Source organism: Heterodontus francisci, chromosome 8, assembly GCF_036365525.1.
Source record: "Heterodontus francisci isolate sHetFra1 chromosome 8, sHetFra1.hap1, whole genome shotgun sequence".
NCBI classification, from domain to species: Eukaryota; Metazoa; Chordata; class Chondrichthyes; order Heterodontiformes; family Heterodontidae; genus Heterodontus; species Heterodontus francisci.
The window spans coordinates 75,493,616-75,520,010 of NC_090378.1; the positions used below are offsets into that span (position 1 = coordinate 75,493,616).

General features: G+C 44.1%; 1 protein-coding gene across 1 annotated transcript in view; it reads left to right on the top strand.

Annotated features, from left to right (window-relative positions):
• The window catches only part of LOC137372919 (cytosolic phospholipase A2-like), a 170,760-nt gene that overhangs the window by 53,374 nt on the left and 90,991 nt on the right, over window positions 1-26,395 (top strand). Inside the window, exons 4-5 of the mRNA XM_068037390.1 lie at window positions 18,161-18,309; window positions 23,943-24,059. Of these exons, the coding sequence (XP_067893491.1) occupies window positions 18,161-18,309; window positions 23,943-24,059 (266 nt within the window). The remainder of the gene's footprint in view (window positions 1-18,160; window positions 18,310-23,942; window positions 24,060-26,395) is intronic.

Below are 26,395 nucleotides of genomic sequence, written 5' to 3' on the forward strand. Positions count from 1 at the left end.
ATTCATAATGGTTTCCCAGGCTTCCTGAAACTCACCAGTGAAAGGAAGGCAAGAACACAATGGCAATTGGATGACTCAATCTTTTTTTATTTGTTCATGGGATGTGAGCGTCGCTGGCAAAGCAAGCATTTATTGCCCATCCCTAATTGCCCTTGAGAAGGTGGCGGTGAACTGCCTTTTGAACCACTGCATGTGGTGTAGGTACACCAACAGTGCTGTTAGGAAAGGAATTCAGCTTTTTGACCCAGAGATGGGGAAGGAATTACGAAATAGTTCCAAGTCAAGATGGGTGTGACTTGGAGGGGAACTTTCAGGAACATGCATCAGCTGCGCTTGTCCTTCTAGGAGGTAGAGATCACAGGTTTGGAAGGTGCTGTTGAAGGAGCCTTGGTGAGTTGCTGCAGTGCATCTTGTAGAGGGTGCACGTGGCAGCCACGGTGCGTGGTGGAGGGAATGAAAGTTTAAAATGGTGGATGGAGTGCCGATCAAGTTGCTTTGTCCTGAATGGTGTCAAGCTTCTTGAGTGTTGGAGCTGCATTCATCCAGACAAGTGGAGAGTATTCCATCACACTCCTGACCTGTACCTTTGTAGATGGTGGACAGTCTTTGACGAGTCAGGCGGTGAGTCATTTGCCTGAAGAAATCCCAGTCTCTGACCTGCTCTTGTAGCCACAGTATTTATGTGGCTAATCCAGTTAAGTTTCTGGTCAATGGTAATGGCTTGGATGTTGAGAGATTCAGTGATGATAGTTTAGTTTAGTTTAGAGATACAGCACTGAAACAGGCCCTTCGGCCCACCGAGTCTGTGCCGACCATCAACCACCCATTTTATACTAATCCTACACTAATCCCATACTCCTACCACATCCCCACCTGTCCCTATATTTCCCTACCACCTACCTATACGAGGGGCAATTTATAATGGCCGATTAACCTATCAACCTGCAAGTCTTTGGCATGTGGGAGGAAACCGGAGCACCCGGAGGAAACCCACGCAGACACAGGGAGAACTTGCAAACTCCACACAGGCAGTACCCAGAATTGAACCCGGGTCGCTGGAGCTGTGAGGCTGCGGTGCTAACCACTGCGCCACTGTGCCGCCCATTGTGCCATTGAATGTCAAGGGGAGGTGGTTAGACACTCTTTTATTGGTATCGCATGGGAAAATACCTCGCCACCGAGGGGAATTAGGGATAGGGAATAAATGCTGGCTTTGCCAGCAATACCCATATCCCGTGAATGAATAACAACAACAGCTTGTATTTATATAGCACCCTTTAACATATCCCAAGGCACTTCACAAAGACATTATACAACAAAATATGACACTGAGCCACATTAGGGCAGATGACCAAAAGCTTGGTCAAGAGTTGGGTTTTAAGGAGTGTATTAGAATCATAGAATGGTTACAGCACAGAAGGAGGCCATTTGGCCCATCATGTCTATGCAGGCTCTCTGTGAAAGCAGCTCAGCTAGTCGCACTCCCAACCGTTTTCCCCATAGCCCTGCAAGTTTTTTCTTTTCAGGTGCTTATCCCAATCCCTTTTCAAAGCTATGATTGTATCTGCCTCCACCACACCTTCAGGCAGTGCATTCTAGATTGTAACCATTTGCTGCCTTCACATTTTTACCGAAGTGCAGAGCCCAGAATTGAAAATAATACTCCAGTTGAGGCCGAAACAGTAATTTATAAAGGTTCATCATAACTTCCTTGCTTTTTTACACTATTACTCTATTTCTGAAGCCCAGGATCCCATATGACTTCTTAACCACTTTCTCAACTTGCCCTGCCAGCTTCAACCATTTGTAGACGTACAATCCCAAGTGTCTCTGCCCTTCACCCCTTTAGTGTTGTACCCTTTATTTTACATTGCCTCTCCTCATTCTTCTTACCAAATGTAATGTAGCATACTTCTCTGCATTAAATTTCATCTGCCACCTGTCCGCCCATTCCATATGCCTGTCCATGTGCTCTTGAAGTCTATCACTATCCTCCTCACAGTTCACAATACCTCCAAGTTTTGTGACTTGTACATCCAAGTCTGGGTCATTATATATATCAAGAAATGCAGTGATCCTAGCCCTGGGGAGCCCCATTGTATACCTTCCTCTAGTCTGAAAAATAACTTTAAAATGCGATAGAAAGATGGAGCAGTTTAGAGAGGGAATTCCAGAGCTTAGGTGCTGCTTAACCAGGAGCCAGTGTAGGTCAGTGAGCACAGGGTTGATAGGTGAACAGGATTTGATGTGAGTTAGAACATAGGCACCAGAGCTTTGGATGACCTCAATTTTACCAAGGGTAGAACGTGGGAGGCTGGCCAGGAGTGCATTAGAACAGTCACATCTGGGGGTAACAAAGGCACAAGTGAGAGTTTCAGCAGCAGAAGAGCTGAGGTAGAGGCAGAGGTGGGTCATGTTACGGAGGTGGAAATAGATGGTCTAGTAACAGTGCGGATATGTGCATGAAAGCTCATCTTGGGGTCAAATATGACACCAAGGTTGCGAACAGTCTGAGTCAGCCTCAGACAGTTGCCGGGGAGAGGGATGGAGTCAGTGGCAAAAGAGAGGAGTTTGAGCCGGGGACCAAAGGCAATGGTTTCAATCTTGGTGATATTTAATTGGAGAACATTTCTGCTGATCAGTAATGGATGTCAGTTAAGCAGTCTGACAATTTAGAAACAGTGGAGGGGTCAAGAGAGGTAGTGGTGAGGTAAAGCTGGGTGTTGTCAGCGTACATATGGAAACTGACTTTGTGTTTTCAGCTGATGTCATTGAGGGGCAGTGTGTAGATGAGAAATAGGAGGGGTCCGAGGATAGATCCTTGGGGGACGCCAGTGGTAACTGTACGGGTGTGGGAAGGGAAGCCATTGATGGTGATTCTCTGGCTATGATTAGATAGATAAGAATGGAACCAGGCAAGAGCAGTCCCACCCAGCTGGATGACGGTGGAGAGGCGTTGAAGGGGGATGGTTTGGTCAACTGTGTCAAAGGCTGCAGACAGGTCGAGAAGGACGAGGATGGATAGTTTACCTTTGTCACAGTCACATAGGGTGTCATTTGTGACTTTGATAAGAGCCGTTTCGGTACTGTGACGGGTGGAAACCTGATGGGAGGGATTCGAACATGGAGTTTTGGAAAAGATGGGCATGAATCTGGGAGGTGAGAACACATTCAAGAACTTTGTAATGGAAAGGGAGGGTGGAGATGGGATGGTAGATTGCAAGGATGGAAGGATCAAGGGTTTGTTTTTTGAGGAGGGAGAGAACCAGTAACCATGTCAGTTAGCATGGGAGCCAGGAAGAGAGGTTAGGTGGTCAGTAGTTTAGTGGGAATAGGGTCAAGAGGGCAGGAGGTGGGTCCCATGGACAAGATGAGCTCAGAGAGGGCATGAGGGGAGATAGAAAATAAACTAGGACTGGGGCCGGGTGAAGCCTTAGACGAGATTGGGCCCAGTGGGCTAGTGGAAGAGAAGGAAGTGATAGAGGCAGCTGATTGGATGCCCTCAATCTTGGTGACAAATCCATGAGCTCCTCACACTTCTCATTGGATTCCCCACCGATCCTGACTGGCCTTCAAATTAATATCAGCCAACACTTTTGACAGCCTCCCACTCCCTCAGTACTGTAGCGTAGTGTTAGTTCAGTTTACATGCTCCAGTCCTTGACTGGCGTGAGAATCCATACCTTTCAACTAAGAGGTGAGAGTGCTGCCACCTGGGTCACACTATACTTTCAGCTGTAGTTCAAAATTGCCAGCTTGACTCAGTTGGTAGAATCCTCAGCTCTGAGTCAGAAGTTTTATGTGCGGTTTCTGGCCTTGCACACATCATGTGGCTGACATTTCAGTGCAGTAGTGAGGGAGCTGAGTTTCTGGAGGCTCTGGCCTTCCTGCTTGTGGAATGTTACAGTACCCAGTGAGACTCCAATCCTAGGAATTGCCCTGTCAAGCCCTTGGGATGTGCCTGACATGACCAAATGTTGATCCATATGTTGCATATCTTGCTTTTGGGCTTTTTGTTGTTTATGGGATTCTGTAATAACCTGTAGGGAGTTAGCTGATTACTCCGGGCGTCAGCTTCACAGAACCTGATTTAAGGTAAAGAATTGTTTGAAGTCAAATATCTGTCTACTGAACATGCCTGGTCTGTAGGAATCTCAGTTTGTTTTCCATATGCATTGTTTGTATAGATATTGTTCACAACAGACTAATTGTTAGATGATTAATTATTCTCTGTTTTATGTAAGTGCAATGACTAGATCTTTATAGCAGTAAATCGTCAGAGAGCACATCGTAAAGAAATGATCACTTCAGAAGCTTTTTAATTTTCTGTGACATCTGATAAAGAATTGTGGATACAATAAACTCATGTTGCTTTTCTGACTGGAGAAAGCTGCAGTACGAGGCTAATAGTGGAAAAAAGGCCAGCCTGTTTTCGGATACTACACAGGGCTGTGTCCTGGTCCTTGTCCACCTTTTTAGGGATATGATGATAAACATGAGTCACATGCACTCAGCGCTTGGCCACCTTTATCTCACAGAATCTATACATTCTGTGTAGGTTATTCCCTTTCAAGGCAGTGCTGTCAATCACATGTGCTCAAATGTCCTGTGGAATCCTGATGAGTAGCTAAAGATACCTTGTTTAGGTTTTAAGCATCTGAGTATGCATTGCCATTCATACAGAGAACAGTGGAACTTTTATCTCAACAAATTTCCTGATCAACAATCTTGCAAACTATGCAAATGGAAAATCTCCTGCTGTTTTTTAAATCTTGAGGTTTACTGAAGAAGAAGCACCTGCTATTTAAAAAAAAAATCATGTAACAAGTTCCCACTTTGTCACAAGATGTCCTCAGTCTTCTCCCACTCTTCCCCATCATTACTTGAAAATGAATTCCAGCACAAAGGTGAAAGCTTTGTTTAACACCTATTACCTTCACAGTCATTCTGGGTGGCTGACATCCTGAAAAGTCTGTGCAACATATTTTGTTCACGTGTACATTGTGCTGATGCTGGACTTTAGGAGGTTAAGTTGGCTGACTTGCAGCAGTTTGCAAACAACTCAGGAGTTGATTTAAACTGGATATACATTTGGATCCTAATTTATTTAAAACTTCTAAACCAGGCATAAATGTCAGTATTTAAAGTGTTTTGAAATGCATGGGCTGCTATGAAGGTGACCATGTTCCACTAAAACATCTGTCACTATAGGCAACTGCAGTAATAGAGGTCCAATCTCTGCACATGTTTACAAAGCACCAGACATTTTTTATGGTGCTGCGCCTTGACCTTTTCCTTGTTTGGACTCCTAACTAGAAATACAAAGATTGTACATGAGCGAACAACTGCTTCTGTCATCAGAAACAGCCTTGGCGATTTGGTTACATGAGTTAGTGCTATGGTTGTCACAGGTAAACCCGAGGACACAAGCCTGCTGCTCATTCTTTTTGAAGTATTTATTTTTGGAGTATATTCAAATCCACTTCCATGCAAATTTGATGTATGCAAAATCCTAGCTAAGGTCCTTGTGCTGTGAAAGTGTATTTCCCCAAGTATCAAATTAACCCATAGTGGTAATACGTTAGTTAGTTAGTTTAGCTCAGCATTCTCACCTCTGAGTCAGAAGGCTTGGGGTTTAAGGCTCACACCAGGACTTCAGCACATAATGTAGGCTGCACTTGAATGTAGTACCGACAGAGCACTATATTGTTGGAGGTCATGCCATTTGGATGAAGTGTGAAACCAGAGTTATCCAACATACGGCACGTGGGCCAGAATCCAGCCCACTGAAAGTTTCCATCTGGCCCACCAAACTGCCCATGGCTTGGCTTAGATTGATGGCTCCCCAGTATGTCAGACAGAGGGGGTAGCTGGGACCTGCATCTGACGGGCGAGAGACCCCTATCTGTGAAAGGTCATTTGCTGTCACTGACATGGGCTGCCCAAGTGGGGTTAGTGCTGATTAGTGGAATGCGGTGCAGGCGCCCTGAGATCAGCTGCCCCTGCTGTTTTCACGTGGTTCAGTAAATGTCCTGTATCCTGCACACTGGGCAGGTGCCCACCTCCAATTGCCCCAACTTAAATATAACAGGCATGGTAAGTATTCGGGTGGGTATGGCTGCTGCGGGAGCAGGGAACACTGAGCAAGGGAAACACAGAGAGTGCAGGGGTGAGAGAGACAGAGAGGGGAGGGGGGAGAGAGACGCACAGAGAGAGTTTGAGGAGAGATACACAGAGAGAACACGGGGGGGGAGGGGGGAGAGAGAGATCAAGATGTCTCCTGACAGATTGACATCTATCCAGAATATTCCACACCGCTACATCAAGTGTGCGGGCAGACATTGACTACTTATGCATGCAAAAACAATGCTGGGTATGCACTAAATCAGTGTTCAACATAGTGACGAGAAAGTAAGTCAATAAATTAGTCTTCTCATTTAAAGCTTCTTCACAAAAATGTACATTTGTTGTTTTGATTAATAGTAAGATAATTTTTTAATGCCTTTTATCTTTCTGAAATTTGCTCACCGGCCCCCTATGTGGGACAAAAATTGTAATGTGCCCCCTCCCCCCATTGCGAAAAGACTGGATGCTGCTGTGTTAAACTGAGGCCCAGTTATTCAGGTTGACATAAATGATCTCATGGCACTATTCAAAGAAGAGTAAGGAGTTGCCTCATGTTCTGTCTGCGATTCCTCACTCATATCAACAGCACTAAAGCATCAGTCATGCCTGTGCAGCTCCTCACAACCTGCCTCATAATAAATAACCATTTGAATTGGACACCATCCTTATTAGAATCATAGTCTAATATGAGCCACTATCTTAAGAACAGGAGAAAAGCAAAAGAGAAAAAAGATGTCCCTTGAACAAGATACTGTTGAGAGGGATCCAGTGATCAGGAAAAGGCAAGTGGTCAAGGAGATGTGATCCAGCCTTGCTGTGATCCTGAATTGGAGATCTTTTGTGTTCTAAGCTTATAACCACTATTCAGGGTTAGAGCATGGTGAGGCTTTGTCTGTGCCACAGATCTAACTGCCAGTGGTTGGTAACTTGAGGCTGATTTTCATTGCTATCGTGAGGAATAGGACAATAGCCAGAATTTTACGTTGGGCGGGAGGTCCCGCCCACTGGCCAAAAAGTCAGGGGTGAGCCCGCCTCGGCCGGTCCTGGGAGCTATGTTAGGATTTTACGTGGCCCAAGCCCTTAATTTGACTTGGGTAGGATTTCTACCTCCTTGAGGCAGGAAGTCCAGCCTCCAAGAACTGCTGGCTAATCAGCAAGCCAGCAGCTCTCAGTCCCAGCAGCACCACCGGAAGCGATGGCCACTGCTGGGACTGCACCCAGCCAACTGCAGGATCGTGGACATCAGCCCCGGAAGACAGATAAGTGTCTCCGGCAAAGCCCCAAAAATCGGCCACGCCCTGGCGAGGCAAGGGGGTAAAATACCAGCAGCGGCAGGAGGAGGCCCTTAGATGGCAGTTAATTGGCCACTTAAGGGTCTTGATTGGCCTGGGGAGGGCAGGCTGTTTCTTGCCGCCGCCGCCCCTGGTAAAATTGCAGCAGGGGTGGGAAAGCATCGGGAATGGCACCCCCTGCCACCCACTCAATTTTACGCCCTCCCCGCCTCCAGCCCACTCCTGTGGGGGGGGGGGGGGGGTGGTGGGCATAAAATTCCAGCCGATGTTAATGATTCTGTTAATTGTCTGAAGTGAAAACACCTTGTCCTTGTTTCTGAAATTAATTCAGGCATTTTAACAACGTGATCCACAGTCTTCTCCCCCTAACAGTTCTCATGAAAAATCACAGTTTAATTTTTTAGCAACCAGTCTAAGAACTGGATTGGGGCAGAAAAATAGGAGTGAGATGTCGGGTTCAGTTTGGATCACATTAATTCAGCCGCATCCTCTCATTCTAAACTGGTTAATTTGAATAGCTAAATTTTATCATCCATCCCTAGTTATTTTGGAAAAGTGATGTTGAGCCCTGTTCCTGGACTGCTGCTATCTTAACATTTGGATACAGCTGAGTGGCTCACTAGGCCATTTTAAGCTGCAATTAAGAGTTAACCACATTGGGGTGGAACTCGAGTCACATATAAGCCTGAATGAGTAAAGATGGCAGATTTCCTTCCCTAAAAAACATGTGAAGTATTTGGATTTTTATAACAATCCAACAGTATCATGGTCACATTTACTAGCACCAGCTCTATTTATTTCCAGATTGTTTTTAACTGAATTCAAATTCTTAAACAGCTGTGGTGGAATTTGATCTCGCGTCCTCTGGCTTATTGGTTTAGGTCTCTGAATTACTAGCTCAGTACCATAACCAGGGCATAATAGTCTGCATTCATGTAGCCATCACGCTAGCTAGGAGCTTCAGGGAACAGGAAAGGCTTTCGCTCCAGAGATGTACAGCTGGTCTGTGATTGCCACAGAAGGATTGTGCAAGTCTGTGCCAGGTTTGCAGGTGGTTACCATGATGACTTCATCCTGAAACATCCATCCATCCCCCTCACCCCACACATACTTGTTCACCCTTCGCAGAATGTCAAAGAATGGCTGCTTGGGGACAAGGGCTAGTCACTGCACATACAGCTAATAACACCACTCCGCAAACCCACCATGACTGAGCAGCCCAGGTAAAGTAACAGTTATGGAGACCACCATGAAAAGCGTTGAACACACTATTAGGATATTGAAGCAAAGTTTATGGTGCCTTTATTGGTTTGGAGGCGTATTGCTGGTGGCCATTCTTCCTGAAAGATAAGTTTTATCCTCAAAAGCAGCACAACTGGAGGAACTTATTCACAAGTTCTAAAGAACAAGGTATTTGCCTTATGACAAAAAACACAATTAGAGCCTTGTGCGATAGAAATCACACCTGCCAAATGGAAACATATTAATTTTATCATATAGGACACTACCTGAACCTTTTTTACTGGACATTGCACATAACTTATTTTAAAATAAAACAACAGAGCTGAGCAGCTGAAAACACGGTTGCACGTTTGCATTCTGAGAGACAGCTGAATAGAGAGACAATGGGAGTACGCATTGATTCAGTTCACAAGATTGGTCTGGGCAATAGTCATAATCAACCTTCTTTGTCTGTGTAACAGCCAGTACTTCAACCCTCACTGAGTGTGTCTGGAAAACTTTGAAGTCAACAACCCTCCCAGAAGCTGCTGTTTTCACACAGAGAGGATCACATAACCTACCTGCTGGTCAGGCTGGGGTCTTTTTGAATTGTGCCACACAGAAGGGAACAGACTGCAATTTGAACAGAAAGGAAAGAGTCTGCAACAGGGCTGGCAGAAGGAAGACCTCTCGCGCTCTCTCTCTGTCTCTCTCTCCAGCAAAGTCCCAGGGGAAACCGCGGTGGAGCATAAGCCTCAGACTACAGAACTTTACAGGCGATCATCAAGGAGACAATTGAAACCCCTCTTTGCTCTTCTGGTACCAGAGAAGTAAGTCTGGAATTGTGCACCAGGCTCAGTGAGAACTCCAAGGTCTTGACTTCAATTGAGGATATTACATCAAAGATAAAAGACAGTAATTGAATTCCATTTATTGTCAACTCTACTTCAACGCTCCTGCAATTCTTTCTTCCCCACTGCATCTATTTGTGTGTGTGTGTGTGTTTCTCTTGTATGAGTGCTAGCATCGTTGCATCGTGTATTTTAGTAGTTTTAACCAAGTTAGAGTGATAAGACTAATAAACTTCCATCTTTCTTGTTTAAACCTAAGAAAACCTGGCTGATTGGTTCATTTGCAATTTACAATTAGAGAGCAGTGAGCAAAGACTTACTGAGGTGGTAAGCTAAAATCACTGTGTTTTAAAAGATAAACTCTGTTACGGCCAAACCAGCAAAGGGGCAAGAGGGGAGCCTGAGACCCCTTCCTCACCCGGTCATAACACTTGCAATGGAGAACTGAAACCAATGGCAGACACAAGCTCTCACCTGTCAACTGCAGTCCTAAGTATAAATAAGCAAAATGTCAAGTCCACAGCCTTGTAGCCACTCAGAAAAGTGGATCTATATATCTGCCATTGAACTGAGGCCCATCTTCTGACAAATTGAACACAAGTCTCTTCATTGCACAGCGGAACCCTGTACAGGTACAGACATTGGATTTCAATGCTGAATGTATGAAGGGGAAACTAATGCACTGATGTTGCTGTCCCCAAACAGGAACTGCAAAACCTGCTAAAGCAAAAGTGTCTTTAAATACAGTTTCCTGAATTTGTACGTCTATTTGTTTAATTCTCAGTGTGCTAGATATTTCTAGTTCTGGAATGAAAACCAGTATGATGGCAATGCACAGCAGGCCTGTTATCATCTGTAAAATAGATTAACAGTTCACCTTGATTGCATTCAATCTAATTTTTTTCCTTCAAATACTAACCAAGTTCTGCACTTCCAGTATTATCTGGTGTTAGTACAGCTTTTGCGACTTTGCAGTTTTTCTTATTACTCTTTAAAGTTAATCCTTTACTGCGGTTTGGCTGGAGCGAACAGTTCATTGTTGGAAGTGCCATCTGTTAAGAGTATGTTTTTGTTAAGTGTACCAGATGTTCAAATTACATTGCTGAAAGAATCCAAATAATTGCAGACTGGCTGTATCAAGAAGTGGTGGTGTATAGAGCATGACAAAAGATTCATTTAGGATTTCTCAATCCAAAAACAGTTGTATTGAGTATACAAAGAGGAAGACAGACAGAGAAAGGGAGGAAGAAACCAAATCTCTTTTTAAAAACTGCAACTATATTCAATGTGTTTTAAAATGTTTTGCCAAACTTTTCTTTATTGATAATCACATGGTACAAGTGTTAAACCCCATTCTCCCATCACTTGCACATGACACTGTCAAGTTGCAAAAGATCTTCAAACACTTCTTCCTTCCTAACCAAAACAAAAAGGTTTGCCAGACAGTTTTTCTTCAAGAGAATGCCCCTTTAAGATTCTGTTCTTTACCAGATCTACATTTATTGTGTCACATTATTGTGCCAACATTGATTGTTGTTATTTAATTCAATATACTTTTTGTATGCCCGGACTAGCCAGTAGCACCATAGATGGTGGCAATAGCAAATGGTACTTCTCTTGCCCTATTCACTTTTAATCTGCAGACCTTACAAAAGTATTAATTAGTGAACAACAGGTTACTTTTTGGTCTTACCCCCATCAGTGTATCCTGACTGTTTTTGAAATGCTTTCATTTAAATAGTAAGATGACTCAAAGGTCACTGCCGACAACCCAACAATGCCTTATTGCCTATCATTAGTTTTAGTTTTTTGTTTTAGAGATACAGCACTGAAACAGGCCCTTCGGCCCACCGAGTCTGTGCCGACCATCAACCACCCATTTATACTAATCCTACACTAATTCCATATTCCTACCACATCCCCACCTGTCCCTATATTTCCCTACCACCTACCTATACTAGGGGCAATTTATAATGGCCAATTAACCTATCAACCAGCAAGTTTTTGGCATGTGGGAGGAAACCGGAGCACCCGGAGGAAACCCACGCAGACACAGGGAGAACTTGAAAACTCCACACAGGCAGTACCCAGAATTGAACCTGGGTCGCTGGAGCTGTGAGGCTGCGGTGCTAACCACTGCGCCACTGTGCCGCCCTTAGTTCAGCATGCTTTAGGAATCGCCATTTCATTTGTGTGGATCATTTCAATTCCCTTGCGCAGTCAGTCTCCTGCATATCATTGATCATGATGAATTCATTAGCTCTCATGCTGATACAAAAAAAGTACAATTATTGAATCTTCAGTGGCATTGTGCACAGTGGGGTTGAAATTGGTCCATGCCAGAAGCTCAAAATGGGCTGATGGAAGTCCATGGTAAAGAAAATAGGGCATATTTAAAATGGACTGTCCATTCACTATGACCCTAATAGTGTCAGGTGATGTCATTTTATAAGGATAATTTAAAGCTATGTAGTGCAGAATGTATTATTCTGCTGCCAAGGCAAGGAGTGTCCTGTTAAGACTACAATGTTTAATTGCTATTAAGTAAACATTGGGCAAAATCTAATTATTCTCGAGGCTTGCCATTGCCACCTTGTCTTCATGATTTGCAAATTATAAACATTCTGGCTCCTGTGCCACATTCGTGTCAAATGAAAGCCTTTTGATCTTTTTGCACTTTATGTGTGACACAGATATTTGAGCTTGGCTGTAAATGAGTGCCAGATGTATCATTTCTATAATGCTAGGAAATCATCTGTGGCGCTGGTATTGGTAGGTCAGAGGATACACTGTTTGGCAAGAAAAACATTATACCTTGTAAAACACTATGGGTAGAATTTTATCTGCTTTGGGAATGGGAATGGAGGTGGGGTGGGGCAATAAATCAGGGCGGGAGACGTTGGACCAGAAGTCCGACTTCGTGATGTCCCATCCCGATGTTTTAGATGGCAGCAAACCGGGAGAACTGACATCGACGCGGCGGGCGGGCAGTTAAGGTAGTTAAGAGGCCTATTGACAGAGGTTTTATTCTTGGTTTTATATTATATTACCAGTTCTCTGGAATCACAGGGCTTCAGAGCCTCACCTAGAGGCAGGAGCTCATTGCTGGCTGCAAAGGGAGGCCATGGAGAGAGGCAGCATCAACAGCCAGGCAGCTTGGAGAAGGGAGGGCATCGGGAAATCATCTGACGAGTGGAGGCAAAAGTGCCAGTACTGTAGGGGTGCCATACAGGGTTCAATGGGCAAGTGCCATCTCATCAGACAAGTGACAAGTGTGGGGGGGGGGAGGGTTTGTTGGCAGTGAAGGCCTTGCTCTGAGGGAGATGCCACCTATCATGTGCCTCATTCATCCAGGCTTTGGGGGTTCCATTGTGGAGGAGGTGCAGCAGAGCGGGAGGGAGGTCCAGGCATCAGCAGCAGCATTGACCTGTGAGACCACAGGAAGGTCAACATCAGCCTCCAGAAGGTGGAGAAGGGAGCAGAGGGGAAAGCCAGCAGCCTCCTCCACACAGGAGAAGCTACCCTCTAGAGAGGGTCTACTGGTCAAGGTTCAGCTACCTACAGATGTCCGAGAGGCAGTGCCAACTAAGACTCTGCCTCTGCAGGCAGGCTGGTATTGACCTCTGTGCTATGATGCAAGGCAAACTGGACCCAGGGGATTTGGTGGAAATTCAATACCAGTGGTGCTGAAGATCAATGTTGCACTGAACTTCTACGCCTCTGGATCATTCCAGGGATCTACTGAGGACAAGTGTGGGATCTCGCAGTCAGTGGTCGATCGGTGCATCAAGGAGGTCACCAATGCCCCTTTCAGGAGGGCTGGTAAGTATGTGTGCTTCTGCACGGATCCCAACTCGGGCCAAGAGGACCATCAGGTTTGAGGCCATCGCTGGATTCCCCCGGGTGCAGGATGTCATCAACTGCATACATGTGTCTATCAAGACTCCTGCACACCAGGCAGTGGCTTTCATCAACGGGAGGGCTTCCACTCCCTCAATGTACAACTTGTCTGTGACCACGTAAACAGATCCTGGAGGTCTGTGCATGCTTCCCAGGAAGTTGCCACGATGCCTACATTTTGAGGCAGCCCCAGGTGCCAGAGCTTTTCCGGCCCCCCCACACGCCCTCAGGGATGGATCCTTGGAGACGAGGGCAACCCACTGAGGACATGGCTATTGACATCTGTGATGAACCTCGCACAGATGCGGAGGAAAGTTACAACACCTGCCACGGGGCAACGCGAGTGGCAGTTGAGCAGGTCATTGATTTGTGAAGATAAGATTCAGGTGGAGCCCTTTTGTATGTCCTGGCGAGGGTCTCGCGTATCGTTTTGCACTGCACAACCTGTCACTACAGAGTGGGGAGACATTGAACATATGGAGGAACATGTTGCCTCCTCTAATGATAAGGATACGGAGGAGGAAGCTGGCCAAATATCGCCAGATAAAGGACCCCAGGGACAACAGGAAAGATGCCATAAGATACGTGCAAGGGAAGCTCACAATGTCCTCATTCATGTTACCTTTGATCCATACTGCCAGTTGTAAATTGACCAATAAAAACTTACCTTTATGCAGCCTTGTTATCTTCCTTCCTTCAGGAGGCATTCACTCGGCACCCAGGTGCACAGCGTTCACCTGGCAAGGCTCCAGACCTGATCCCTCACAGCATAATCCCTTGCTTCGAGGCCCTTGACAGAGGCAAGGTTAACATGAAGCACCAAAGGTCATAAAAAAGAGGAAGGAGATATTGTGCAAAAGAAAATAATCTTTATTATCCCTGACACCAAAGGCTGCCCTTTCTATTTACATTATACATTCACCTGTGAATCCCCCATGCTTTTAGGTGCTCTTCTTTATTCTTTTAGGTGCACTCCTACACAGTGCTCCCCCTGCATTGTCAGCTGAAGTGCAGGCAGGCTGCAGACCTTGCTAGCCATGACCTTGGTGGTCGTCCTCTGGATGCTGAGGCCTTGAGGGCCTTCTGCACAGAAGCAGAACCACCCTCTGTCATCAGGGATGAAGGAGGATTTGGCATCACTGGCAAAGGGGCAAAGGAGCTGCAGTCTGCACCAGGAGTGCACTGAGAAGGGTGTACAGCTACCAGGGGCAGCCGTTCCTCTTCCTCTATAACGCAGACTTCTGCTTCCCTGCTGACATGAGAGGGTAGAGGACCTGGTGGTGACTCCAGGTGCCTTATCCCCCTATTGCTTTGCCACTGCTGCTTTGAGCTTATGGTCATGATGACGGTATGCAGGTCTGCACGAATATCCTGCAGACACTGATGCTTTTCTGGATGTGGCTCTCCAGGAGTGCAGCCAATCTCTCAATGGAGGACACCACTTGTGTACCAGTCAGAGACAGTGCAGCACTCATGGCCTGGATGGACTCCTCCATCGTATCTGCTTGGGCACGCATAGCCTTTGGCATCTCTGCTGGATGTTGCTCACTACAGCATTTCCTGTGATGCCACACTCCTCTGACTACTGGAGGCCTAGGCTGCCACAGCCTCCATCAGCTGCTTGTGCACATCCCTGCTGTGTGCCTGAATCGAAGTGCAAGTGGATACCCACCAATGTGAGAGTAGCTCAGTGGCTCTTCGTGGATGTTCTATGTGACCTTCATGAGAGAACAGAGACATTGGAGAGTCAAGGGCTTCCCCCCCGCCCCCCCCCCCCCCCCGACATTGAAATCACCCCTACATTGGAGATCCATATTGGTACAGGATGCCTCATGAGCAGAGCATGGCTCCATCGCTGCTGATACACCCATGGTGTCTTTACTCACTGTCTTGAGAATGTGTCCCTGTTGCTCCGTCCACAACGGAATATCTGTCCTGCGGCCATTCCAGCTCCAAAGCCGCCTCCTCCATTGGGCTCAGGACGTGGAGAATCGGCAGTCCACTGCCAGTCTTGGCTTGCTCTCTGCCATTGTGTACTATCATCTTCTGTAGACACAATGATGAATGCTGTTGGTCTCCCAGGGGGACAAGCCCAAGAAACATGCTGGTGGTAGTTCAGCTGATACCAATGGGGGCACACAGATGCCTCCTGCACGCGTCCCTTTCCAGGGACTTCGTGAGGGTCTCCAGAGACAAAAGGCTCCTTTTCAGTGCCATTTTGCCATACCTCAGGCAACTTGTCTTTATGCCCTGACTCTTTGTCCACATCTGGGTGGGCACTGTCTCTTCACCCAATGCACCCTCTTCTGACATGCCAAGGGTTTATGAGGTACTCACTTTCACTGCCCGGATGAGGCCCTTGAGCCACTGGTGGCACTGAATCCAGGTCCTTGGTGTGACCCCCATGACTGCTGGCCGCCTCCTCCTATCTGCAGCCAGGCTTGCTTGGTCAGGTACCCAGCTCTCCTTCTCCCGTCCTTGGGAAAGAGGACTTACAGCCTTTCCCGGGCAGCCAGTAAGAAAAACTGGAGGCATCACTAAAGGGTCTTCCTTTTGCCATTGTTCTACAGCCCTCCTCCCCTGAAGAAATCCTTATACCTGGAAATGAAACATTGAATGCACGGCTGGAAGCCCAATAAATACGGCATCATCACTTGCTGCAACGTCATCTGAGACCAGTGTCTCCTCCTCCTCCCCCACTGTCGTCCACTGTATTGGGTGGCCCCCATGCCTTATTCAGCTTAATTGGCTGGCTGCTGCTTGATTGCTTGATGTGATCGTCCGCACATGGCTCCGATGGAAGCCTCATCCGCTTCCAGTCCAGACGTCCAGAGTCCAGACGTCAGGGCCTACGTCTTTCACTTAATATCTGACCCCATGAGTTATTTTTTGGCTGAATGTAGGTATATCTCTTTAAGAATGTGAAGTCTAGTTGTTGTTCAGCAAACGCTAGTTATGCTCATAGGTCAATTCAGAGCCTACTGCTGTTAATTAAATACTAAGTGGGTTTTTACAGAGCTCAGATTAAGAGGCTGCAGACATGTGGCTTTGTTTTTTTAAACTGGAGAATTTGTCTGTGCCTTTGTTTCTTTTCATTTAAAAAAAAATGTGATATGGAAATTTTTACTGGATAGTGTGTGAGATCTGTAGTGTGTTGGACATTAAGTGCACACATAGCTTTATAATTTTACAATTTAAGTTGTTCACTGAGTAGAAGACAGCAGTGATTTATCTGTCTAATGTTTTTCACCATGAAAGGTGATCTCATCGCAACATATAAAATTCTTAAGAGGCTTGACATGGTAGATGCTGGGAGACTGGAGCATCTCAGACTAAGGGTCACAGTCTCCAAATAATGAGCCAGCCATTTCGTACTGAGATGGGAAATTTCTTCACTTGTGTGTTGTGAGTCTTTGACATTCTCTGTTCCCAAGAGCTGTGGCTGCTCAGTCGTTTCAGTATCTTTTAAGACAGAGATCAATAGATTTTTAGATACTAAGGGAATCAAGGGATATGGAGAGAGTGTGGAAAGGTGGAGTTGTGTAAGATCAGCTATGATCTTATTGAATTATGGAGCAGGTTCAAAGGGGTGAATGTTCTGATTTCTTGTGGTGTTATGAATAACATTGGGCCCTCTCACTATTATCCCTATCTCCTCACTGGAAACCTCTGCTTACACGACACCTTGAGCCATGTAGTGCTCCCCTCACCACCTCCTCCCATCCCTGGTACCATCCTCTCTGATATCAGTCAAGTTGTTCTGCCTATGCTTATCCAGTCTCCTCCTCCTAGATGCTCCTCATTTTTGGAACAGAGTTGAGGAAGCAAGTGAGGCTTGTTAATTCCCATCCTAAGAATACCTGATCGATGTTGACCATCAGAAGTGACAGTGTTCCATCCTGCACCACTGGCACAATTTAGTACTAAACTAGAAATCTGCTATAACGAGGGCAAACTAATGGCTGGAATGGGAAGTGGAACAATTTACTTTAGTGTGATGAGTGTTCTTTTTAAATTGTGCACATTTAGAATGGGATAAAATGGTCATTTTATCAGGCTGGCTGACCTATGAGCACTCATTGGTTTGCAGAAGTCAAAAAATGTTCCATTTCCTAGCATAGGAGCAGGAGTAGGCCATTCAGCCCATCGAGTCTGCTCCGCCAATCAGTACAATCATGGCTGATCATCCACCTCAATGCCTTTTTCCCACATTATCCCCATATCCCTTTATGTCATTGGTATATAGAAATCTGTCAATCTCTGCTTTAAACATACTCAATGACTGGGCTTCCACTGCCCTCTGGGGTAGAGAATTCCAAAGATTCACAACCCTCTGAGTAAGAAACTTCTCCTCATCACGGTCCTAAGTGTCTTCCCCCTTATTTTAAAATTGTGTCACCTGGTTCTAGACTCCCCAACCAGGGAAACATCTTACCTGCATCTACCCTGTCTATCCCTTTAAGTGTTTTGTAGGTTTTAATGAGATCACCTCTCATTGATAGCATTAATATTCCAAAATTTAATGAGCTGAAGATTCCCAAAAAAGAATTGAAAGGGAAAGTATTCCATTCACTAGCATCAAGGTTTGTCATCCTAAGTATTTCCTCCAAAATTAAAAAATATAAATTATGTACTCTAGAAAATGTAATTTGTTTTCTGTATCCCACACTTTAGTAATGAACTGTAACTAAGGGATTGGGGATCAGAGATACGTTGCTTTGGAGGTAAGGATCTTTGTGCAATGATACTTTTTATGTTCTGTCTATTCAGTTGACACTCCTGACCCTTATGTGGAACTGTTCATCGCCACGGCGCCAGAGGGCCGAAAACGGACCAAATATCTTAACAATGTTGTCAACCCAGAATGGAATGAGACATTTGAATTTCTTCTTGACCCAAATGAGAGGAATATTATGGAGGTAAAGATTCCTCATTTAAATAATTGAATTTGGATATTCAATTCTACATCCTTATATATTATTATTGAAGTATATTAGGAAGATAATAGGTTGCATGTAGATATCACAAACATTTGTGGAAAGTTAAATTTAAGAGATCTTGAACGAGTACAAGTGCTTCAGCTTTGTTTGCCCTTCTCATTTGAAAGGACATTATCTTCGTGATCTAAGTAAGTTAACAAATATTTGATGTGAGGATATATCAAAATCATTGCTATCTTCTTAACATGACATCATTCTGATTGAAGTTACACCAGGAGCTTCTGTCCCTGCCTTTCAGTACTAGAAAAGCATTTTAAAACTAACATTTTAAAACTATTTTGACACTTTATGCAGGGACATAGGGACAGGAATAGGCCATATAGCCCCTCAAGCCTGTCCCACCATTCAGTGAGGTCATGGCTCATCTGTGATCTAACTACAAATACCTGACTTTGCCCCATATCCTTAAATAACTTTGGTGAACAAAAATCAATCTTAGTTTTAAAATTATTAATTGATCTAGTATTTATTGCCATTTGTTGGAGAGAGTTTCAAACTTCTGGCACCTTTTGCGTGTAGATGTGTTTCCTAATCTCACTCCTGAAAGCCCTCTCTAAAGGTCTCTAAAGACCCCGGTCCTAGACTCCCCAACCAGTGGAAATAGTTGCTCCCAATCTACACTATCTGTTCCCTTTTACTATCTTGAAAATTTCAATCAAATCACCCTTTAACCTTCTAATTTTCAGGGAATGCAGCCCTAGTTTGTTTAATCTTTCTTTGCAATTTAACCCTTGAAGTTCAGGCATCATTCTATTGAATCTACACTGCACTCCTTCCAAGGCCATTATATCCTTCCTAAAATGCCCAGAACTGCTCCAGCTGTGGTCTAACCAGGGCATTGTATAGCTGAAGCATGACTTCTAACCCCATTTGTTCTAGTCCTCTACAAATAAAGGACAACATTCCATTAACCTTTTTGATTATTTTCTGTACTTGTTCATGGCATTTTAATGACCTATATACTGGATCCCAAAGTTTCCTTGGTCCGCCACTGTTTCTAGCTTTTCACCATTCAGCAAGTACTCTTCTATCCTTTTTAGGTCCAAAGTTGATAACCTCACATTTGCCTATATTGAAATCCATTTGCCACACTTTTGCCATTCCCTTAATCTATCAATATCTCTTTGTTATTTTATGCTTCTATCTAGACTGCTTACAATGCCACCTATTTTTGTGTCATCGGCAAATTTGAATATGTGGCTTTCTATCTCGTCATCTAAGTCATTAATAAATATGGTGAATGTTGTATGTTTGGTTTGTGCACTGTCACCTTAATATACTTGGTCTAGTTTAGAGAGATGCCTTAGTCTTCAGTACTTTGAACATCAACTGTTTATTACATTATAAGCATGTACAGCTTCACAGCAGTCTGTGTGACTCTCTGAAGCCAAGCTGCATCTCCTTCTAAGTCTCTGTCACAAGTGATCTTTTATATTGTCATGGTGGGAGGTATTCTTTGTACTTTCTCAACATGAACCATTTCAGAGCCTAATACTGCAGAGAATAGTTGAGGCCCCAAAACAGACTTGTGCTGGACACCACTACTCTCATCCTGCCAATTAGAGTATATGCCCATCATCTCTACTCTCTGTTTCCTGCCGTTTAGCCAATTTCCTGACCAGGTCAATAATTTGCCTTCAATTCCATGAACTTCAACTTTATCTAACAGCGTCTTATGAGGGACTTTATCAAATGCCTTCTGGAAGTCCATATAAATAATATCCCATCGGCATTCCCCTGTCCACTACTTTAGTCAAGTCTTCAAAAAGTTGATTCAGGCGTGACCTACTCTTACAAATTCATGCTGGCTCTCTCCGAGCATCTAAAATGTTTCAAGATCACCCTATAGTTGCCCTATCCTTAGTTATAGACTCTGGTATTTTCCTGACAACAGATATTAGGCTAACTGGTCTATAATTCAGCTTTCTCTCTCATTTTTTTGAAGTGACATGTGCAACTTTCCAATCTAAAGGAACAGTTCCCAAATCTAGAGAAGTTTGGAACATTTTAGTTAGGGCATCTGCAATGTTCGTGCCTACTTCCTTTAAAATTCTGAGATGGAAACTATCTAGTCCTGGGGATTTTCTTAATTACTGTTATTTTGTTTGCATTAATTTTGGTAAGTACCTGTCCCTGATTCAGTATTACTTTACTTGAGATGTCTGGCATGCTGACCTCTTTCTTGACTGTAAATACTAATACCCAGAAATTATTCAGCATATCTGTTATTGCCTTATTTTCAGTGACAGTATCGCCATTATCAGTTTTCAAGGGGTCCATATTGCTTCTGACCACCTTTTTCCAAATGTAATGCTCATTTTTTGTGTTGATTTTGAGATCCCTTACGAGTTCCTTTCCATGTTTCCTTTTTGTAGCTCTTACTAATTTTTTTGTCACTTTTTGCTGTTCTGTGTGTCTTTCCCATTTGCCAGGATCTGTGCTATTATTTTGCATTTTCGTATATTTATTTTTAAGTTTTATGTTGTCTCTTACCTGTTTAGTTGCTCATGGCTGTCCTTTTTGAAACTAGAGCTTTTCCCCCTTATGTGATATCGAACCGGTTTATACCCATCAAATTCCTTTTTTGAACACCTCCCACTGATCCTCTGTCATTTTACCCATTAACAGTTTACTGTGGACAGTTTCTATCTCATGTTGTTGAAATCAGCCTTACCTAAATCTAGAATCTTAGTAGCTGCTTCTCATGGCTCCCTTTCAAACACTACATTGAACTAGATCATATTATGATTGCTATTAGAGAAATGTTAACGCACCATTAGCCTGTTAATTAAATCTGGCTCATTTGTCATGACTAAATCTAATATGGCCTGTCCCACGTTGGTTCTCGGAAATATTAGCTGGATTTTGTGGTGGTGGCAGAGGTCCCGCTGCTGGGGCCAAAAGCACGGGCTGAACCCACTTCAGCGGTCAGCAGGATCCCAGGCCGCATCTTTTTGGCAACAGCCAATTAAGTGGCTGCTGCCAGGGTGGCCGTGCCTATTGAGGACAGCTGCTGGCCAATCAGAGGCTAGCAGCTCAACATCCTCAGCAACAGGACCGGGAGCATGGCCACTGCTGTTTCTGCACCTGGAGGATGAGGGCACATCAATGGCTGTGCGTCTTCACAGTTGGGCAGGCCCTGGCGAGGGGGTGGAGGGAGTTGCTGAGGGCAAATGGCGCTGTTGCTGCGGAGGCCAAAGAGTGCCTGAAAAGGAGACCGCCCCCACCCCCTCCCCCCACACCAGAACCTGCCAGATAGTTGAGTGCCAGTGGAGGCAGCAAGCGGTCCTTAATTGGCCACTTAAGTGGGTCATTTGGGCTCTGGGCCAGTGGGCCATCTGTGAGTCTTCCTACCGCTGGCAAGATGGCATGGCAGCGGGAAGACGATAGGCATGCCACCCGCTGCCTTCCCAGGCCATCTTGCCAACTTTCGCACCTCCCAGTCTATCCCGAAAGGGCTGGTAAAATCCAGCCTGTTGTTGCAGAAAACTTTCCTGAAAACACTCATGAAATTCATTACCTTTCTGACATGTGCTAGTCTGTTTATCCCATTCTATATTAAAGCTAAAATCCCCCACTAAATCCACTCTGGTTTTGCTATATGCTTATCTAATCTCTGTATCTATACAATCTAACACTTCACAGCTGCTACCAGGAAGCCTATACACAACAGCCTTAAATCCATTTCTATTTTGTAATTCTGCCCATAAAGTCTCCACTGTCTGCCTTTCTCTCATTATACGCTCTCTTATCATTGAGGTGATTTCATCCTTAGTCATTAGGGCTGCTCGTCCCCCTCTATCATTTTCCCTGTCTTTCTTGTAAACTTTATTACCTGTTATAAATAGTTCCTAGTTCTGACTGCCTTGCAGCCATGTTTCAGTAATGACTGCCATGTTATACTCTGCAAGTTGAATTTGCACCTGCAATTCACTTAATTTGTTCCTTATACTCCATACATTTGTAATCTGTCCTTCTGCTCTAGTGTCTTACTCATATATTTATTTCTCTCTCCCAGCTTATTCACTTCATATCTTTTAGTTTTCCCTTTATCTGTAGTGCCTCAGGCACATTTTCTGACTGTTACTCTACTCCAACGTTCCCCTTTTTTTTTGTTGTGTGCTGCAATTTATTTTAAGTGCATGGCCCTTTAATTTTCTTTTGCGTTGCCACGCACGTGTTATCTTACCGGGCTGACGTGTGTTCAGCCTGTGTGGGAACTTCTGGGTTGCTGCTTAGCCACATAGCTTAGAGGAAACGTTACTTTGCACTCTTTCTTTTCATTTGCTTGGAACTATTATTTATATACCTTTTCCACCTGAGCCCTCCCCCCATATTTACTAGTTTAAAATCCTGGTGACAACCCTATTTATCCTTTTTGTTAGGACCCTGGTCCCAGCCCAGTTCAGGTGGAGCCCATCCCAATGGTACAGTTTCTTCCTAGCCCAGTACTGCTGTTTGTATTCTATGAAATGGAACCCCTCTTTACCACACCACTCCTTCAGCCATGTGTTCACCTCCCTAACCTGTTTAGCCCAACACCAATTTCCAGAGTCAAGCCCTCTTATGAAAACTGCTTTGATGTTAAAATTGACGTATAAATTGTTACTAGTGTCAGTTCTTGATATAGTAACTGCATTCCCCCTGGCTCCTGTTGCACATTAGGTTTCATTCTGATATTTATTTATTTATTTAGAGATACAGCACTGAAACGGGCCCTTGGGCCCAGCGAGTCTGTGCCAACCATCAACCACCCATTTATACTAATCCTACATTAATCCCATATTCCTACCACATCCCCACCTTCCCTCAATTCCCCTACCACCTACCTATACTAGGTATATACTATACTAGGGGCAATTTATAATGGCCAATTTAACTATCAACTTGCAAGTCTTTGGCTGTGGGAGGAAACCGGAGCACCCGGCAAAAACCCACGCAGTCACAGGGGGAACTTGCAAACTCCGCACAGGCACAACCCAGAATCGAACCTGGGTCGCTGGAGCTGTGAGGCTACGGTGCTAACCACTGCACCACTGTGCCACCCATATTGTATTCAGCATTTTGATAATGTTCTCCTAGAATTTTGTTTTGGGATTATATTCTGATCCAGTCATTAACAGTCTAACGGTCTAATTTTTTCACCTTTGAGCTAAGGCGTGAAATAATCTTGTTGAGTTTCTGTTCTTGATTTGTATTCAGCGACTCTTGCTGGAAATGTAGATGTCAGATATGGATACAATTGGGTAGAGCTCTTGGGTGAATAACCTGCCTGAACTCATTCAGGGCTCACATAAGAAAAGTGGCTACTTGAGCAAAGTACAGGTGGCATTTTTACTGTCATCATAGTTCAGTGCCTTCAGGAGTAGGGTTAAAAAAAAAATCACAAAAGGGAGGAGCCAATAATGAGGGAACATTTTGAGCTTGGATCAGGAATTCAGTCCTGTCGGAAAGATTGGGAAGTTACTTTGTTCTGTTGCTTGCATGTGGCCTATCTGTATTCTGTTGTGTACAGATGAGCTTGAAAAATTTGATATGTATTTTCTTGACAGATTACTCTAATGGATGCTAATTATGTGATGGATGAAACCTTGGGTACTACTTCCTTCATTATTGGAGAGAACATTAAAGTAGGAGGGAAGAAGGAATTTTCATTTGTCTTCAACAGGGTAAGATTTTAAAAAAAATAACTGTACAAGGACATTAGATTGAACATCCCATAATCCTAGATCAACCCTGCTGACCATCTTCTCACTATATCATATCTTGCTTAATTCTTCTTTCTGCAGAAATGCATCTTCTCCTGAACCTATTTATACTGTCTATCTCAATGTCCTTCCCTACTACTTTCTTCTATAACTCTTACTCTTACGCTTAGGTGAAAAAGTACCATCTGATTTCCCCTTTATTCCCAACTTCATGAATAACTTTGAACCCTTCCCCTTAGTCAACAATTGGTCTAAATCAGTTTTGTCAATTCCTTGCAAAATCTTGAACATTTCAATTGGTCACCATGAAGATTTCTCATTTCCAAAGTAAATTGAGGTGTTGGATTAGGTCCCAGTATTTAGACTTCTTTTGATGGACGTTTCTTCGCTTGTTCTGTTACTTGTCTGGCCCTGTGCAGCTAAAATGTGGGGCAGATGATGAATGAGTCAGGAAGGGATGGAAATACAAACCCATAACTTTCATTACTGATCTGAGGCCTATTACAAAAGGAAACTGTACTCCTTTCAGATTTTTCTCATTTGCATGTTTGTGCAGGATGGCCCAAGTAGATTAGGTGGCACGGTGTTGAGATCCTTTCTCAGCGAATTTATTTTTGTTTATCAGCCCTGATAGGCAGCTGAACTCTGCACCCCATTGGTGTACAGGTTTCATTGTTGCTGGGTGAAACACTCCATTTCACAAGGTAGGGAGGTAGGAAAGAAAAAGAGGAAGCAGTAAGGACTGATCAGAAGAATGCAGAGTTTGGAGATTGATGTATTGGTGGTTTGCTAGATGGCAATAATTAACAAAAAAAATTTCAATATTGAAGTGTAGAATCTTCCAGATGTCAGTATATGAGCAGAAAACGTGACCAGCCCCATTCTGCAGCAGCCATCATCCTGTCAGACAGCAATGTTGAAATATGGATTCCCAGTTTAACGATCGAGAACAATGACTGGGGGCAAGTGGGGGTGACAGTTGGCCACTAGAAGGGGGGAAATGGGGGATTTGGAATGCAGAATTCAAACTTAATATTAAATGATTGAGAGCAGTGGAGCATCAGACACAACTTCCAGCTGTTTATTGTATAATGGTTAGTGCCTAGAAGGGTTTTTAGGTTACTCCATGTGCAAATCATTTATGAGATCTTTCTTCCCATATTTCTACTGCCCAGACAACAAAAAACAACTGGTTAACCATTTATTGTGACCAGGTTAACAGCATGTTAAAATAGCACACAAAGCAATTTTGGAGGAATGAGTTAACCATTGTACTGAAGGTAACGTAATCCTTATTTTCCACTGCATTATAAATGACTTCAGGATATCTTTCACTCACATCAGTGCAGATGCATTCATACCTGCTTGACATTCTGTTAATAGAGTTGGATGGGGTATAATATCAGTACCAAATGGATTAAGTCATTCCAATGAAAAAGTGTTCTGATTATACATGTGATGACCCGATGTATAAAAGGTTCACCTGGGGTATGACTGAGTGATACAAACCAAGAAAATTCCAGGTGTGATAGAGTCAGTTATGAATTGGCTGATCCAGAAGGTAGCAATGGAGGAGCCCCAGCCTCTTCACTTGTCCAACAGGTTCGACCTTCTTGCAATGGATGAAAGCAGGGATGATGAGAAAACTGGCCACAGCACCATGATGCAGGGGGCCATTCAAGTGGGAGAGTAAAAAGGAATTTATTAGTAGTAGGGGACAGTATAGTTAGGAGGATAGCTGTTCTGTGCAGCTGAAAACGTGAGTCCCAAAGGCTGTCTTACCTGCCCAGCGCCAGAGTTAAGGACATCTCCTCGAGGCTGGAGAGGAACTTGGAGTGGGAAGGATCCAATTGTCGTGGTCCATGTGGGTACCAGCGATATAGGTAAGACTAAGAAAGAGGTTCTGCTGAGGGAGTCTGAGCACTTAGAGACTAAATTAAAAAGCAGAACCACAAAGGTAATAATCCCTAGTTTATTACCTGAGCCATGAGCAAATTGGCATAGGGTAAATAAGATCAGAGAATTGAATGCATGGCTTAAAGATTGGTGTGGGAGAAATAAGATTCAATTCTTGGGGCACTGGCATCCAGTACTGGAACCATTGATCTGATGGGTCATATAATGAGGGCTGTAGAGAGAGCTTTAAATTAAATAATAACGGGGGGAGGGTTCATGTGAGGAGAGATTTTGAAAGTAAATGAGAAAGGACAAGACACTGGTGCAGGGTAATGATAACCAGTGTGTGAGAGGAAGGAAAAGAGCATACAAACATATGAGTGCAGCAGCAAATAAGGTCA